At 42.0% G+C, this 15,465-nt stretch overlaps 1 protein-coding gene and 1 long non-coding RNA gene across 5 annotated transcripts in view; one reads left to right on the top strand and one right to left on the bottom strand.

The window, feature by feature from the left end:
- Positions 1–10,742, top strand: part of LOC120563961 — a 42,790-nt gene extending 32,048 nt beyond the window's left edge. Inside the window, exons 2-3 of the long non-coding RNA XR_005640037.1 lie at positions 599–751; positions 10,570–10,742. This is a non-coding gene — a long non-coding RNA (uncharacterized LOC120563961). The remainder of the gene's footprint in view (positions 1–598; positions 752–10,569) is intronic.
- The window catches only part of slc45a3 (solute carrier family 45 member 3), a 45,413-nt gene that overhangs the window by 11,719 nt on the left and 18,229 nt on the right, over positions 1–15,465 (bottom strand). For 3 of the 4 annotated variants that reach the window (XM_039808514.1, XM_039808515.1, XM_039808516.1), the window contains exon 2: positions 9,914–10,258. In XM_039808514.1, the coding sequence (XP_039664448.1) occupies positions 9,914–10,061 (148 nt within the window). In that variant the 5' untranslated portion in view covers positions 10,062–10,258. Of the gene's footprint in view, positions 1–9,913; positions 10,259–15,465 lie in introns of those variants that run through there. The other variant, XM_039808517.1, reaches the window with a different exon arrangement.

Here is a 15,465-nt window from a genome sequence, read left to right as displayed (position 1 = left end):
ACAATAAAGGAAAGGGAAAAAGCCAAAAAGCATAATATGAGCACTTTAAAGACGGCGATATGTATATTTTCACTTTGTATCGATAATCTTGGATCGTTGAGGATTGAATCGATATATCGGTCCAGCTTGATTAGATTTTAGATTTGTTTTCTAGATTTTTAGGCTCAAGATTCGATTCAAAATTGATTTTCGCTTCAAAAACGATTCTCGATTTAAAAAAAGATTCACAGTATGTAAATGTAGTTACTTTTCCCATGTGATTGCAGTAGACATAACATTTTAAAAAAATAATAAAAAAAATAGCTTGAATTGCTATACGAATGTGAATCGATTTTTTTGTATACCCCTATAGAATGCGTAGAGATAAAACAGCAAAGACAAAGGTGGTGTGGACAAAGAAGGAATAAATTCAGACATTTGACAGAATGCGTTGGAGGAACATGGTGTTTTTGTCTGAAACACTGTCACCCTTATCCAATTGGTTAAAAAAAAGTCCTTAAATTGCACATTGCATTTCCACTGATACTTAGCAAGCAGATTTTCACAGTATCCCATGCCAAAAAAAACAGGTGTTGATAAAATCTCTGTTCCGTTTTAGTGGCTTGCAACAGCTTCCCTGACTGGTTGACTACAGGTAATCTCAAGACCTCCATGCTGCTGCCTGCCCTACCAGGGGGTGAACTGCATGTGCCCCTCTGCCATCATGGCTGACTGCTGGTGATGGTTCCTACAGATGGCCTGCTGCCTGAAGGTAACCCACCCTGAGCTCATCCTCCACAGATCATCGGGTCTGGCTAATTAGAACACACCATGGTACATGGGGTGTGGGCATACAGAACCACATGCAATATCGAAAAAAACAACCCACTCTTGTGGATAGAGTTTGACATTTGAAAAGTACCCTGTGGACTTCTCATTAAAGACAATTTTGGGTAACACTTTACTTGACGGTATCGACACAATCGTGACATGACACTGTCATAACTATGACATGACACTGATCATGTTGAACATAGTGTTGACTCATAGTAACGTTTTGATTGAGTTCCATTATGATTTGTTATTTTCTGTGAGAGGACAGACGTGACTTCACATTATGCCCGTAAACAAAGTATTTTGTGACATGACACTGTCATGAACGTGTCATAAACACTATAAACAAGTCATAAACGTTCATGACCTCTGTCATTAAGTGACATGTTGACATTAAATTTGTTTGGGATGTCTTTGTAATGACAACTTGACATAATGTCATCCTGTTTAATGTCAAGTTGTCTTAATAAGGACACTCCAAAGAAATTTAAAGTTGTCATGACAAATACAACTTCTCGTAATGTGACTTTGATTAATGTCAAGTTGTCATAATCAAGACAACCCAAACAATGTCAACTTGTCATGACAAAAACCGAATGACACTTAATGACAGAAGTCATAAACGTTTATGACTTGTTTATAACGTTTATGACACGTTCATGACAGTGTCATGTCACAAAATACTTTGTTTACGGGCATAATGTGAAGTCACGTCTGTCCTCTCACAGAAAATAACAAATCATACGGGGAACTCCTAATCAAAACGTTGCCCTACAGCGCCACCACTATGGGTCAAAAACTCCACAGCAAAGAATACACACCTAACCACTTTCTTACAAGTTAAACAAGACACTAAAAAACACAGAGGAAAGGGAGACAACATGTGGGTTTCTGGTATCTGAAGAGAACTCCAAAACGCTTCAAGAAGCAGAAAGACCCAAAGACCGAGAAGGTATAGTGTTTCCTCTATGTTGATTTTGTAGTGGCGGCCCACCATGGCAAAATTTCTGCCACCACGGTATCAGAAATAGGGCTGTACAAAAAAATGTAGTCGCGGTTGCCGTTTAAATTATCCTGCCGCTCACATTACAATTTAACAACAAGTAGAACTATTCAGAGGTTATTGGGCCCGTCCAGTTTAACTCCACATACTGTTGTGTTGATGTAGTTTACTGTCAAAACGTTAGCTTTCTTCAGAATTGACTATTAAACGAACAGCTCCACCAAAAACGTCACCGCGGCGGGTCCGTTCCAAGTGTAGAACTATTCAGATGTTAAGTGCCCTATAGTTCCTCAAAAAATACAGTTCAATCTCAACTGGAAATATGCCTCATTGTGTGTGAATAGAGGTGAATAAATATATTTGTTTGTGTTGCGGCAAAGTGTCAGTTCCGTTTCATACGTAAAACATCTGGCAGCGGGTGGGGGGGGACACAGACCTGCCCCCACTGCTAAAAAAAAATCCTAAAGGAAACACTGAGGTAAGCAGACGAGCACAGACAAAGAGACAGGCAGGCAATTTGAGAAAGACAGACAGGTCGACTGCAGCCAGGCAGTCAGCCCCTCCACCACATTCCCCTGGCTGCAGCTGTGGAGACCCGTCATAACAATCCTTACCATCTACAGCTGTGGGACTTACTGTCTCACACACACACACTGCTTCCACTCAGTAGCTGCTAACCACACACACACACACACCAGACATGGGGGACTCGAGTCACATGACTTGACTCGAGTTAGACTCGAGTCGCAAATTTTAGGACTTGAGACTTGCTTGATTAACATTCATAAAAGACTCGACTTTTTTTTTTTTTTGACTTCTCTTATTTGTTTTAACGGATGCTGTATTGTGTGAATGATCTACTATTGTGTTTTATGCATTTTGATCATGTGTTTTATGTACTTCGATCATGTTGCTTTGCAGGACTAGACTATGCACGGTGTCCAAGACAAATTTCCCAGTGATGGGACTAATAAAGTATAAAGTAAAAGTAAAGACTTGACTTTGACTTGATATTCATGACTTGAGACTTGACTTAGACTTGAGTCAAATGACTTGAAATGACTTGATTTTCTGTTTAATAAATATATTTTTCCCCCTCTGATATCGAGGAGGAGTTAACTTTACGATTTGAGTGCTGTTGCATGCGCAGGAACCGTTGATATGATGAGTGGCCGCGCGAGACCGTCAGTAAACATCACTGGCTATGGCTAGTAGCAACGTCATGGATCCCTCTCATGGGCGCCGATACCGTGGGTGCTCGAGCTCCGGAGCACCCACGGAAAATACTGACCGCCCACGAGTGCCAGACTGCCAGTTCATTTTTACGTTAATCTAAAATTAAACACTGCAATTTTGGAGCGTCTGTCATAGTGTGATTGGTTATGTCGGTGGCATTTCCCACGAAGCTGATCGCGGTTACGTGCCAGTTAAACTTTTCATCTCCGATCCTATCTGTATTTGTGAGAAGTGGCGCTGTCCTGAGTTGAAAGATAGCTTATAGGCTAGGCCTACTGTGCGCGTGTGAGCACCCACGGAGGAAAACATAAATCGGCGCCTATCCCTCTGCACAGAAAATAATAAAGTTTGGCTATAAGGATTACACATATGACCAGGCAAAGAAAAAAAAGAAACGGCAGTTTGCAAGGTCTGCAGTACTTATTTCCGACGTCGAATTTCATCAGACACTTCAAATCGGGAGAGATTCGGGTTCCAGTCCCCATATTCAGCTGAACCACTATTTGGACGTTTGTGATGGACAGAAGTCCCTTCAGTTTTTGGCCATGAATAAGCACACCCTCCCCTCTTTGTTCAAGGTGGCGGTAGAGCGAATAAAACTAGGCACACATAGGACTACACACACAACACAAACCTCTCTATCTCTCTCTCTCTCTCTCTCTCTCTCTCTCTCTCTCTCTCTCTCTCTCTCATAAACACACACACATGCAGACGTAAGTATGTGAATAAAGCTAGGCACACATACAACACACTCTGCACTCTCACACACACGCACATTCACTCACCAATATTAATAACTTTTCACTCACTCTCTCAAACACGCACACATTCACTCACAAATATCAACATGTACTTTCCATTCCATGTGATAAGCAAAGGTGGTGGGATTCAGCTATTCTCAAAGAATGTGTTTTGTTCTTTAAGAGAAGGAAAGGTTAAAGGATGTGTTTCTGTCTCATAAAAGTGAGGCATGTTTGAAGAATATTATTTGACTTAGGAACCATTATACTTTAATTGTCTGAAGGAATTTCATGATTTAATGTCATGTTTGAGGCACATTGAACAATATTGATTTATTGTTGGCCTAATATCAGTTTTAGGCTGTGATTTTTTTTTATCTGTGTTAATTTAAACTCTTCAGATGTATGTGGACACAAAGTCTTTTGAGTAAAAAATGCAAATAAAACTCCAGCAGTTCATAACCACTGTCTTTAGCTTGTTTAAAAATGGAAACTTTTGTATGACTTGACTTGTGACTTGCTTGACCAAAGCTATGACTTGACTTGACTTGCTTGATTGTCACAAAAAATGACTTGGACTTGCTTGAGACTTGAAGGTTAAGACTTGAGACTTGCTTGCGACTTGCACATGTGTGACTTACTCCCATCTCTGACACACACACACACACACACACACACACACACACACACACACACACACACACACACACACACACACACACACACACACACACACACACACACACACACAACATATGATCCCACCTAATATAAAATGTGTCATATTCCTCAATGTGCTTTGTTACTTAAATATCATATACTTAAATAACAAGAGTAACCGACACCTCAGTGTTAAAAAAAAGTGTCTTCTCCACTAACAGAGAGGAAACTAGAGAAAGAAAGTAACAACTGGAGGATGAAGCAGCCAACAAATGGCTATTAGATAAAATAGAAAGCAGCCATCTGAGAACCTGACACTATCGCTTGGGGAAATTAGCTTTAACCCTCCCAAGACACAATATCTATCTTCATTCAAATAACACTCAGGCACTCCATTATAAAACAGGAGATGAGAATTAGGTTGAGTGCCATTTCCAGATTGGCTTACAGTGCAGGCTGTTAGGGAGGAACTCTACAACGAAATCATTTTTCTTCATATTACCAGCAGCTGTTACAGAATCGGAGGGGTAGAAGTGTAGTATATTGGTGAATTCTTTATACTTGAATAGTCACTTCTGTCATCCACACAGAGCCTTTTGGTTAGGTAGAATTGCATTTATCATCTACATAGTCACAAGACAATGTTTCAAAGAGACGCCTTTAGTGAAGACCATGTGAATGCCATTTGGGCTGGGATAATGCAACTATTCACATTGCGTGTGCACATATACTGTATACCATAAGGGTGATGCAAACTGTGTGCACCAAGATGACTGACCTTTTTCAAAAAACAACACTGTCTGTCCTCATGTTTGCATGAGGAAGAGTGTTAGTGAATTCTTACAGACTATTGTTAGACTGAAAGGTCTGAGCGGCTAAAGCCACAAATGCACATCCACAGGCGAAACTGAATTATATGTTAGCCAGACATAATGGAGTGGTCATGAGCTGCACATTCTCTAGAGTGCTTGTGGTGTGTATCTCCGCTGTTGCACAAGGCCACAGAGCAAAATTAGCTACTTGTCATGGCTCTTCCCAGAATTCCTGGATATGATGATGCACTTCATTTCAAACAATGGCAGTAAAATGTTTTGTATCTTGTGTGTAAAAAAAAAGTGAAAGATAACACGCATTAACCACCCTAGGGGTTTACAATGTTCTGTTTGTATCGCTGTCACGTGGCAGCCATATTGGTTGTAAACAAATTCAACCCAGGCGCTCTTTGGTGACGTGGTTGATTACGTTACTGTTGATCATCTGTCCATCATCGTATAAAGCCCGCTCTGACAATTTGATTGGTCCGAACAGCTCTGGTTCGAGCATAGTTGCTCGAACCAGAGCTCCGACCAGAGCCCCGGCCTCAAATGTTGTGGGCGGGGCTAAGTTCGTCTGGCATCCAAGAGACCCATTTTTGTCATTTTTAGGGAGGGGCAGGAATCTTTGAGGAAGATAGCAGGTCAGCAGTATATGCCAATGCCACATATCAGTGGTATACATCATCTGAAAGCTGGGGACTTGAAGATTAATTTGGATGCAACCCAGCTGGATTGAACACTTTTCTTCGTATTTAATTAATTACTAGTTTTATTATTTGTCAATCCACAAGGTAATTGGCAGTTGAAATGTATCTTTCGCAAATCCCCTCTTTGATACACACAGCATACATAGACGTACGACGGTGACCCTCCATTTCCCAAGGCATGTTCACACAGACTGAGCTACTGACACCCCAAAAAGGAATTATATATTTTTCACACATTTTTTTACATCTTGCAGAACAGTGCAAAGTGACACAACCACCACACATTTCGGCCTCAGAAATGGACCATACAGTCGGATCAATGCCTCTCTTACACAGTCTCAGCAAAACTTGGATTGCATATTAGAGCTATGTGTCGTATCACTGTTGCTTAAATTGGGTCAACGTCCACCACTTTTAATTGTCACCACCAGTGCCATGGAATATTACTTTAAAAACTAGCTTCTGGTAATAAATTTTGTTCTTTGGTTCAGTAGTAGTCCAACACAACAGCAGTTTAAAACTGAAGTATAGCTCCTGTGATATTATGCTGGTAAAAATTACTAAAATCCTCTATTCCAGACTCAAGCAACACACACACACATATATATATATATATATATATATATATATATATATATATATATATATATATATATATATATATATATATATATATATATTCACATGTTGTTTTCATAAAACACAATTTCATGATTGAAATTTTCTAACAATTCATAAATAAGTTAAATAAATTACTGACAAGCTTTATAATTATACATTGCAACTTTTGACAGGCTGACAGGCAAAATGCATCCAACCTATTCTGAAAAGAATTAATTGAAGGGGAATGCACAACTTCTTCTGGAAGCTCATTCCATGATTTTACCGCACGGAGTGTGAAAAAATGCTTTCTCTTTTCAGACAGGCGTGTTCTAGGGTAAAGTTTAAAAAATATCCCTCATGTCTCATACCTATTGCTCCAAAACTGAAAGATAGGCTCAACTGTTACATTATATAATCCCTGTACAAGCTTATACACCTGCATCATATCACCTCTGTATCTCCTAAATATGAGAGTTGCTAAACTTAATTTTGTCAAATTAAAATAAAATGTCTGTCACCTCTCTGTTTTAACTGTTTCCCTGAGAAGAAAACAGAAGACGAGCATTCTGGATTGAGACGCATGCTGCTTGCATTTTACATTTATTTAAAACTTTTTGGGGGGAAATTCAGTCAATGTTTACAGTCCAGCTGGATTGTCCATATCTTAAGAAATACTTTCAGCCAGCAAAAACAATGTTTTGTATTTTCCAGCTGATTGATACCTATGCTTGAAGTGTAATGTCAGAGGAACGCAGACTTAGTGGCTCATGATTGTAACCTCCTGTACTTTTTTACCAAGATAGGTGATTTTAACAACAGGGTTACAATGCCTCTTAAGTGCTGCTATAGTGAAAACTGCTTTTGAATTTCAGTATTTGGCTGTCCACATCCTGTCCCAAAGGCTTCTGTCAGTTCTAGTTCCAGACTGACATTCAATTCTCAACAGATCCGATACAAAATAGTACAAGACACTAACATAAAATAGTAATAAACTAGAAGTTACTCGGAGAGTGCAGCCTCTGCCAAGACGTGCCGGAGCTCACAATATTAAAGGTGCAGTAGGTAAGAATTATAAACTAACTTTCTGTCATATTTGCTGAAACTGACCCTATGTTCGAGTAAAACTACATGAAGCAGGTAATAAATAAAAAAAATCTGGCTCCTCTGGTACAACCTACAGCCTGTAGTGTGACTTTCAAAAATCCATCGCTCACTGTTCAGATGCACCAATCAGGGCCAGGGGGGGTGTCTAGCTGCGTGTCAATCACTGCTCATGCACACACATTAATTCTCCCTTGTGGGGGGAGGGGCTTAGGAGACCGGTTTTGGGCTTTAGCAGAAAGGGGGGGGAGGGACTGAGAAGTTGTCGATGTTTGCATTTTTTGGCTAAGTCCTGGATCTATGGCACCTTTACTGCAGTTCATTTTCCCAGTCGGAAACTCTTATTTCCGATTATTCCAGCACCACATTGATGCAGCACGAACGCCCTATCACGCAATGTTAACAAAAGAGAAAAAAATATTTGTGAGTCTGCGTCGTCGTTTAGATCCACTCCATAATGTATTAGGTTCATCTTTGGCCCATGCTACACCCTTCCACCAAGTTTCATAAAAACCGGGCAAGTAGTTTTCCATAATACCGCTGACAGCCAAACAAACAGACTGAGCTAAAAACATGACCTCCTTGGGACAAACTGGATCGCTATAATACAGGCTAGAGCTCAGCAGTAGTCAACTATAGTAGATTGCTGTTACTAACATTTAGAAACTTTAAGTGTGCACAGTGCAGCTGTAATGTGTAGTACAAATATTAGAATGTATTTTTAAATAAGAGCAAAGGAACAAACATTACAGATTAGCTACTAAGCTGTTAATATTAGCAAAATTATATTCAGTGAATATACGTACTTATGCATCTGCCCTAAAACATAATAAATCAAAATTCCTTTGTTTACTAATCATGACAATGATTTCATGATCTAACTAATATTAATACTTTTAGCAATAATCCATTCAGTGAATATATGTATGCATCTGCCCTAAAAAATAATAAATCAAAACTCCTTTGTTTGCTAACCGTGACAACGATTTCATGATCTAACTAACAGAAAAGCTGGTGAGATGCATGTAGTGAAACCATAGCTGCTCCTTGTTTTACAATGTTCGATGCGAAGTGGATTCCACGAATTGCAATTAGCAACACCATGTGACACGTCTGTCTGGAGAGATGGTGGCTCTTCCTCCGGCACTTTGCTCTCCTGCTGCCTTTTAATTAGTGCCGATTACCAGCTCAACAAAACAACAGGTGATTTGTCCAATGATTTGTGTAACGGCCTCAATTATGTCTTTACGACCTGAATGGGAAAGAAGGTAGGAGCCCTGAGGCACATTCGTGCCTCTGTGCAACACCCTCCACATCACACAAAACGTGGCTACCACTGGACAAGTTTGCGTCTCTATGTATCAAAAATGATTTACAAAAACATACATTCCTCAGAGGGTACAGCCTATTCTTCTCATGGCGCTAAACAGCAACTAATTAAACAATTTCCCATTTGTGTTATGGCTTTTATGTAACCACAGCAAACAAAGCATTCAGTCTGATTAAAATAAAATCTCTTTCCTCTCATCTCTTTTCAGCCCTATGACAATAAACTAAGCATTGCAAAGTGAATGAATGGTACTCGAGGTGATAAAAATCCATAATTTGAAAAACGTGGACGAGGAACACTCACTGATGTGGTCAATAAAGAAGCCACAGAGTGGATGGTCGAATCCTAGTAGTTCAGCAGTCTAACCTTGAGAGCGTGTGCAAGTGGGTGTGCATGTGAAAGAGAACAACTTTGCCTTTCATGTTTGATGAATACCCTGTCAGATAGGGATAGAGAGGGAGAAATGGTGAGAGACTGTGCATATGTGTGGGAGAGAATGAGGCAGAAGCAGAACACACACATACACACACGTACACACAGACACACACACACACACACAGACACGTACACACAGACACGTACACACAGACACACGTACACACATTCACACAGACACAAGTACACACAGACACACACGTACATACAGACACAAGTACACACAGACACACGTACACACAGACACACAGACACATGTACACACAGACACACACGTATACACAGACACACGTACACACATACACACACACACACACACACACACACACACACACACACACACACACACACACACACACACACACACACACACACACACACACACACACACACACACACACACACACAGTGAAGTAGCAAAGAGGACTGGTAACCAGATCCCACTCCTTCTGTCTTTACCAAGCCCTTACCTAGCACCATGGTCATGTAGCGCTCCTCCACTCCAGCCTCCAGAAGCAGTGGGGGCACGTATGTGATCCCAGCTGCCACACAGATCTCCAGGCCACAGGTCAGGGAGTTCAGCAGGACAAGACGCCACTGAGACCTCCATCCAGGCATATTTACAGGCGCTGGATCGCCTTTCCTCTGCTCTGGGATGGCCACTACTGGGGGCAGGGGCGGGGGTAAGGGGGGGAGCGCGGGGAGGCAGATGGTGCCCCAATGGGACAAGAGGGCTGTCGGGGAGGGACAGCAGAAAAGACACGTGGATGTCTCAGATGAACTGGAGGATTCATCCTCTTCTCAGCATTCTGGATCTGAAGAGCAGTGGAAGAGAAAAGGGAGAGCAGTGAGAAATAGTAGAAATATTTCGCAACTTTTGAACTGCATTTTAAAGAAACGCCTAGATAAGCTTCCACACAGTCTCTGCATAGCATGTTGTACAATTTACTACGTTTTCAGACCGAAAATGTGAGAAGGAGCTAAGGCATGCCACGTTAGACAGGTCATTCCCAGGTTGCTACACCTGGATGTCAGGGGGTTCAGGTTGCATGCAGGCGCATGTCAGCGTGTCACGCTCTCTCACGACAATCAAATCAACGCAAATTCCACCACGTTTTTTTTTCAGATGCATGGAAGTGGCAGCGACAGTCACAAGGATATGATATTGATGTATCATCAGAGCTCCTCATCAACAGCTTCAGGACAGCAGCAACAACAACAACAGAAGGACAGAGGAGAAGAGTCAGCTGGAGCACCGTGGCGAACACACCAAACCATTTTCCGAGAGAGTTCTTTCTCCCACTGCTGCCTTGTTCGCCTTTAAGTCTCAGAAAATGCTTGGTAGAGGTTTAAAAGTTAAACCTTTAAATAAAAATAAATAAATAAAAAGAGTTCTACTTTCCCCATCTCTCTCCTTACCACGTCTCCCTCTCCCTTCTCCATAATAACTCTAGTATTAGTGGGAGCCTTTCCTTGGCTGACCCTGTCATTGCCTGTATTAAGCTCTGATTGCAGTTTTAGTCACATGAGTGAGCCATCCTTCCTGACATTTTTTGCAGATTATTACCATTGTTCAGCGGAGTCTTTAGCACCTGAAAAGACATGTCACTAGAACTAGACCATAAGGCAGGAGGGAGATGAAGTCCCATGTGAGAGGGATGATATTACACAGCATGCTTTACCATGTCAGGTTTAAAGACGGAAAGCTATGTTGTGCCAGAAAAGTGAACTGTGTTGTCAAGGCGATGTGTTTAAGTGTGAGGCTGAGCTGCATCCATCCACACGTGACTAAGCTTTGTGCATCAAGACGTACAAAACACCAAGGTGAACCACAACAACTGTGTCCTTGTTATTTTCTGCACACTTTCCTACGCTGACTGACAACTCAACCACACCTTGAAGGATTTTTCCAGTGACAATAGCGGACATTCTCCATGACATGCCTTATTGTCAAGATACCACGTGTTCATCCAATCCCTGTTCTCTCTAAAAACCTGCAAAGGATTATAGTCTTAAATTGTACTGATATTCATCTGAAGGAATGAGGTGTGACTTCCATTCTAAAGACAAAAATATATATATCAGGCTGCTTCCAATCTGTGTGCATTTAGATCTCTGTACATGAAAAAAGTAAGGCCGACATCGTCATCATCCACCAATGAGGTGTGCGTTCATTTAAAGCAGAGGGAAAGAGCAAGAACAGTCAGAACAGCCGCAAACACAGAAACAACAAGGTGCTATATTTGCATTTGGTGTCTCTCTGCCAATGTTGCCCATCTGTTCTCTCCAAGCGAACGACATGGATGTCATCATCTCCAACAAGACATGGTTAATAATCACAGAAATGTACTAAAATTATTGAGTGATCTAATCAGATTCATAAGGTAATGTATCTTGTGGGGCTTAAAAAACAACAATCTGGTGTTAGGTAATGTACTGAACAAGCTGATAAAGAGACAAAATAGATGACATACTGTTTTCTCAAGAAGCTAGAGTGGCTTCTTACAAAATATAGTTTCAAATAGTTATCAACTCATGAGCTTATTGTCCTTAAATACCCTTAGAGACCTGCGCTCCCGGATGACATTACTGTCTTTAAGAGGCTGTAGCGGGCTAAATTTCAAAGCTAGAGTGAAGGTATTGGTATCATAGGAAACTCGATCTAAGGAATCCAGTGGTATCCATGTCTAGCTTTTTGTGCAGGTGGCTAAATAACGGTCCAAAGTTAGGCAACATTTTGGCACGGGAAAAACTGGCACGGATATTTTCAATGGGGTCCCTTGACCTCTCATCTGAATGAAAATGGGTTCTATGGGTACCCACAAGTTCCCGCTTTACAGACGTACTCACTTTATGTACTTTATGATATTCACTGCATGGTAATCACATGCAGTTTGGGGCAAAAACCATGCAGTTTTTTTGCATGCAGTTAAAATGTGTTATTTTCGCCTATTCTAAGTTGGTATAGTTGAATATTTCTATAGTTGAAATTGCATACATTTGGTCTGACTGGAAAGCTGGGACTCTTGTGGATTCAGTAAGCCCAAATGTATTTATGTGTGATGATGTTATTTCATTGTAGTGAGACCATATTTGAAAGTTGGCCTCACTGTAAAAAATGACTTTGTGACCTATAGAATAATCACAGCCTCATGAAACTTTACGACCACAAACTAGAGACCTAGGGCATTCAGAACTTGTATGGCTCCCATAGGTATAATGACTATAAGGGGGTTTCTGAGTTTCCAGAACAAAAGTGCTCACCGATCACCTAAAAATGCAATTCTTACAGAGATCTCCAAATGTCAAAAGTTTTTGATACCAAATCACAGCATGTATTTTTTTCTATAACGTTCCTCAAGGTATTTGAGGAATTTCTTACCATTTGTCAATTCATCAATCTGAAATCAATTTAAATAGGCATCTAAAACACAATGTTTATTGCAGATTGATAAAGAACAACTTGACAACAGTGCTGAGTTGCATCTCAAATTAACCTTCCAGTCCCCAGCTTTCAGATGATGTATACCACTTTTATGTGGTATATACTGTTGACCGGCCATCTTCCCCTGAAGAACCCCTGCCCCTCTCTAAAAATGACAGAAATGGGTCTATGTGGGTCTCAGAGGGTTAAACATCATGTTTTGGCACATAAATCACTGTCATCAGGCATCCCAGCCTTACAATGCCCATCTAAAACCTATTGTGCCTTTCACATCGTTATAATCAAAAATGTTAACTCCATGTCATCAATGATGCCATCAGAGTTCCTACAGCAATCATACATTCCCAGCTCAGTCATTATGAGTCCTTTGATACACAGGCTCTTTGAGAATCTGAAGGACAAAGCGACAGTGTTAGCAGACTGGACCTAGCGGGGGCCTTGGTCACTGAGAGAAAGGACCATCACACCCGTCAGATCCCATTCCTACCCAGCCTGGGCACGCTGAAAGACACCCATCAGGGGACCAGCCTTTGCCCCTACGGCCTGTCTGTGTGTGTATGTACATTCCCCCTCCCTCTCCGCTGCATTTCATCCCTACCTTCCTCAGGCCCTGAGGTCAGCTCCGTCTCTGACCTGCATTCTAAGAGCACCCTTTTGACATATCTGCCCACGACTGGTTATGCCTTTATGGTTCTGAATCTCAGTGTGAATGCTTTCTATTGCAGCCCCAGCTGACTCTCTGTCAGACGTTCTCACTGAAAACAGAAGGGCCCCCGGTGGCAAGAATAGAGAAATCTGATTTGTCTACCCAAGCGGCTGCGGCTTGTCTGGCCGCCTGCCCAATTGCAAGTCAGATTCCAGGGTTTTGTAAATTGAGTGGTTGCTTAAGTCTTGACCTGAGTAGCGGTGGCAAGTCAGAGTAAGGACAGGGTTGAGGGAGGAGGATGGAAGGGCTATAAGATGATGGCAGGGATAGAGGGAAACAGTGCAGACACGCATTTATCAGTCCATTTATCCACCTCAAAGTCAAACATATAAAATCCATTTGTTTGTTTTAAATATGGTGCTCTTAAGCCAATTCAATGTTTGTGGCATTGGCACAAAGCAGCACAGAGCTCTCAAGCTTGCGTTTCAGGGAAGGGAGACAGAAACGCACACTGGCAGCCCACACAGTCCTTTCACCACTCGCTTAATGACACCTCTGACTCTAAAATGTATTCCAGTCATGCCCTTTATCGTCTTCCCATAGCCTTGGAGACACAAACGCACGCGCACACTGTTAGCTGTCTCTGTGGCCTTACGTGTTCAAACACTACAATGTGAGCCAGGCTAGTGAGAGGAGGGGTGGTGGTGGTGGTGGGCAGCTTTTGTCAGCTCTCCCACTGCTTCATTACCATGCCCTATTCAGCCGCAGGCCCCACAAAAATCGGTCCTAATGACTCTGAGCGGTATTCTTACAATACAAAACGGGCTTTGTATACATTGTGCCAGGGAGAGTAATGTGATATAGTGAGGAATTAAGTCCATTTCCAAGTCTTTAATTAACGCAGTGTTCATATAGATGGTAGGATATAGAAAGTGTGTGTGTGTGTGTGTGTGTGTGTGTGTGTGTGTGTGTGTGTGTGTGTGTGTGTGCGTGCGTGTGCATGTGCGTGTGCGTGTGCGGTTGGGCAGGGGTGGGGGGTCTCCCAGCAGACAGCAGGGTTTGGAAGAGAAGAGGGGAAGGAATTGCTCCGAGATGACATCAGAGCCACAAGCACAGTTGAGGCTGTGGCTGCAGAAAGCTCAGGAGGAGGGTTTGGTTGTGTGTTTGGCTCAAGTTGAATGGCTGCAGCATTGTGGCCGTCTGCACAGAGGGACAGCACGACCAGCTTTTATACTAGCTGCTTCCCTGGCTCGCTTCACGCAAATCTTTCTCCTTCTCTGCTCTCTGAATAACAAACAAGGTAAGACGGAGCATCCCCTAATGAACGGTTGGGCTGCTTGCAATGCTGCCATAATATCACTCAGCTTTTGTGAACGGTGCCAACTTGGCATTGTCGTGGAGTTCATGGAAATGATGCCACGTTCAGAGGGCCCCAGACAAGTTCCTTCTAGACGTAGTCCTCAACATGTCCTCTGAGATAATAGTGTGTTCCATTTACCTTGGAACTCAAGAGCTAGAAATGACCACACACCCGCGTTCCATTAAACACAAAAAGTCTAATTTAACTGTGGGATTTGCGCTATCCAGGTTAGCCATTGTTAGCAATACACGTTGATAACAACGCATTAGGCTGTTTTTTTGTGCATACAAACAGCGTAACATGTCCACAGATAGAAGTTGGACAGTACTGTGTATAAGACTGGGTTAGCTCAGTTGGTAGAGCAGGCGCACATGTATATAGAGGTTTACTCCTTGACGCAGCGGCCGCAGTTTAAAGGTGCCGTAGGTAGGATTGGGAAGATCCAGGACTTAGCCAAAAAATGTGAACATCGACAACTTCTCAGTCCCTACCCCCTTTCCGCTAAAGCCCAAAACGGTCTCTTAAGCCCTCCCCTCACAAGGGAGAATGAATGCGTGTGCATGAGCAGTGA

Source organism: Perca fluviatilis, chromosome 8, assembly GCF_010015445.1.
Source record: "Perca fluviatilis chromosome 8, GENO_Pfluv_1.0, whole genome shotgun sequence".
In the NCBI taxonomy this organism is placed as follows: domain Eukaryota; kingdom Metazoa; phylum Chordata; class Actinopteri; order Perciformes; family Percidae; genus Perca; species Perca fluviatilis.
Note: the sequence above shows the minus strand (reverse complement) of the source record. Positions and strands in the feature narration are given on the sequence as shown.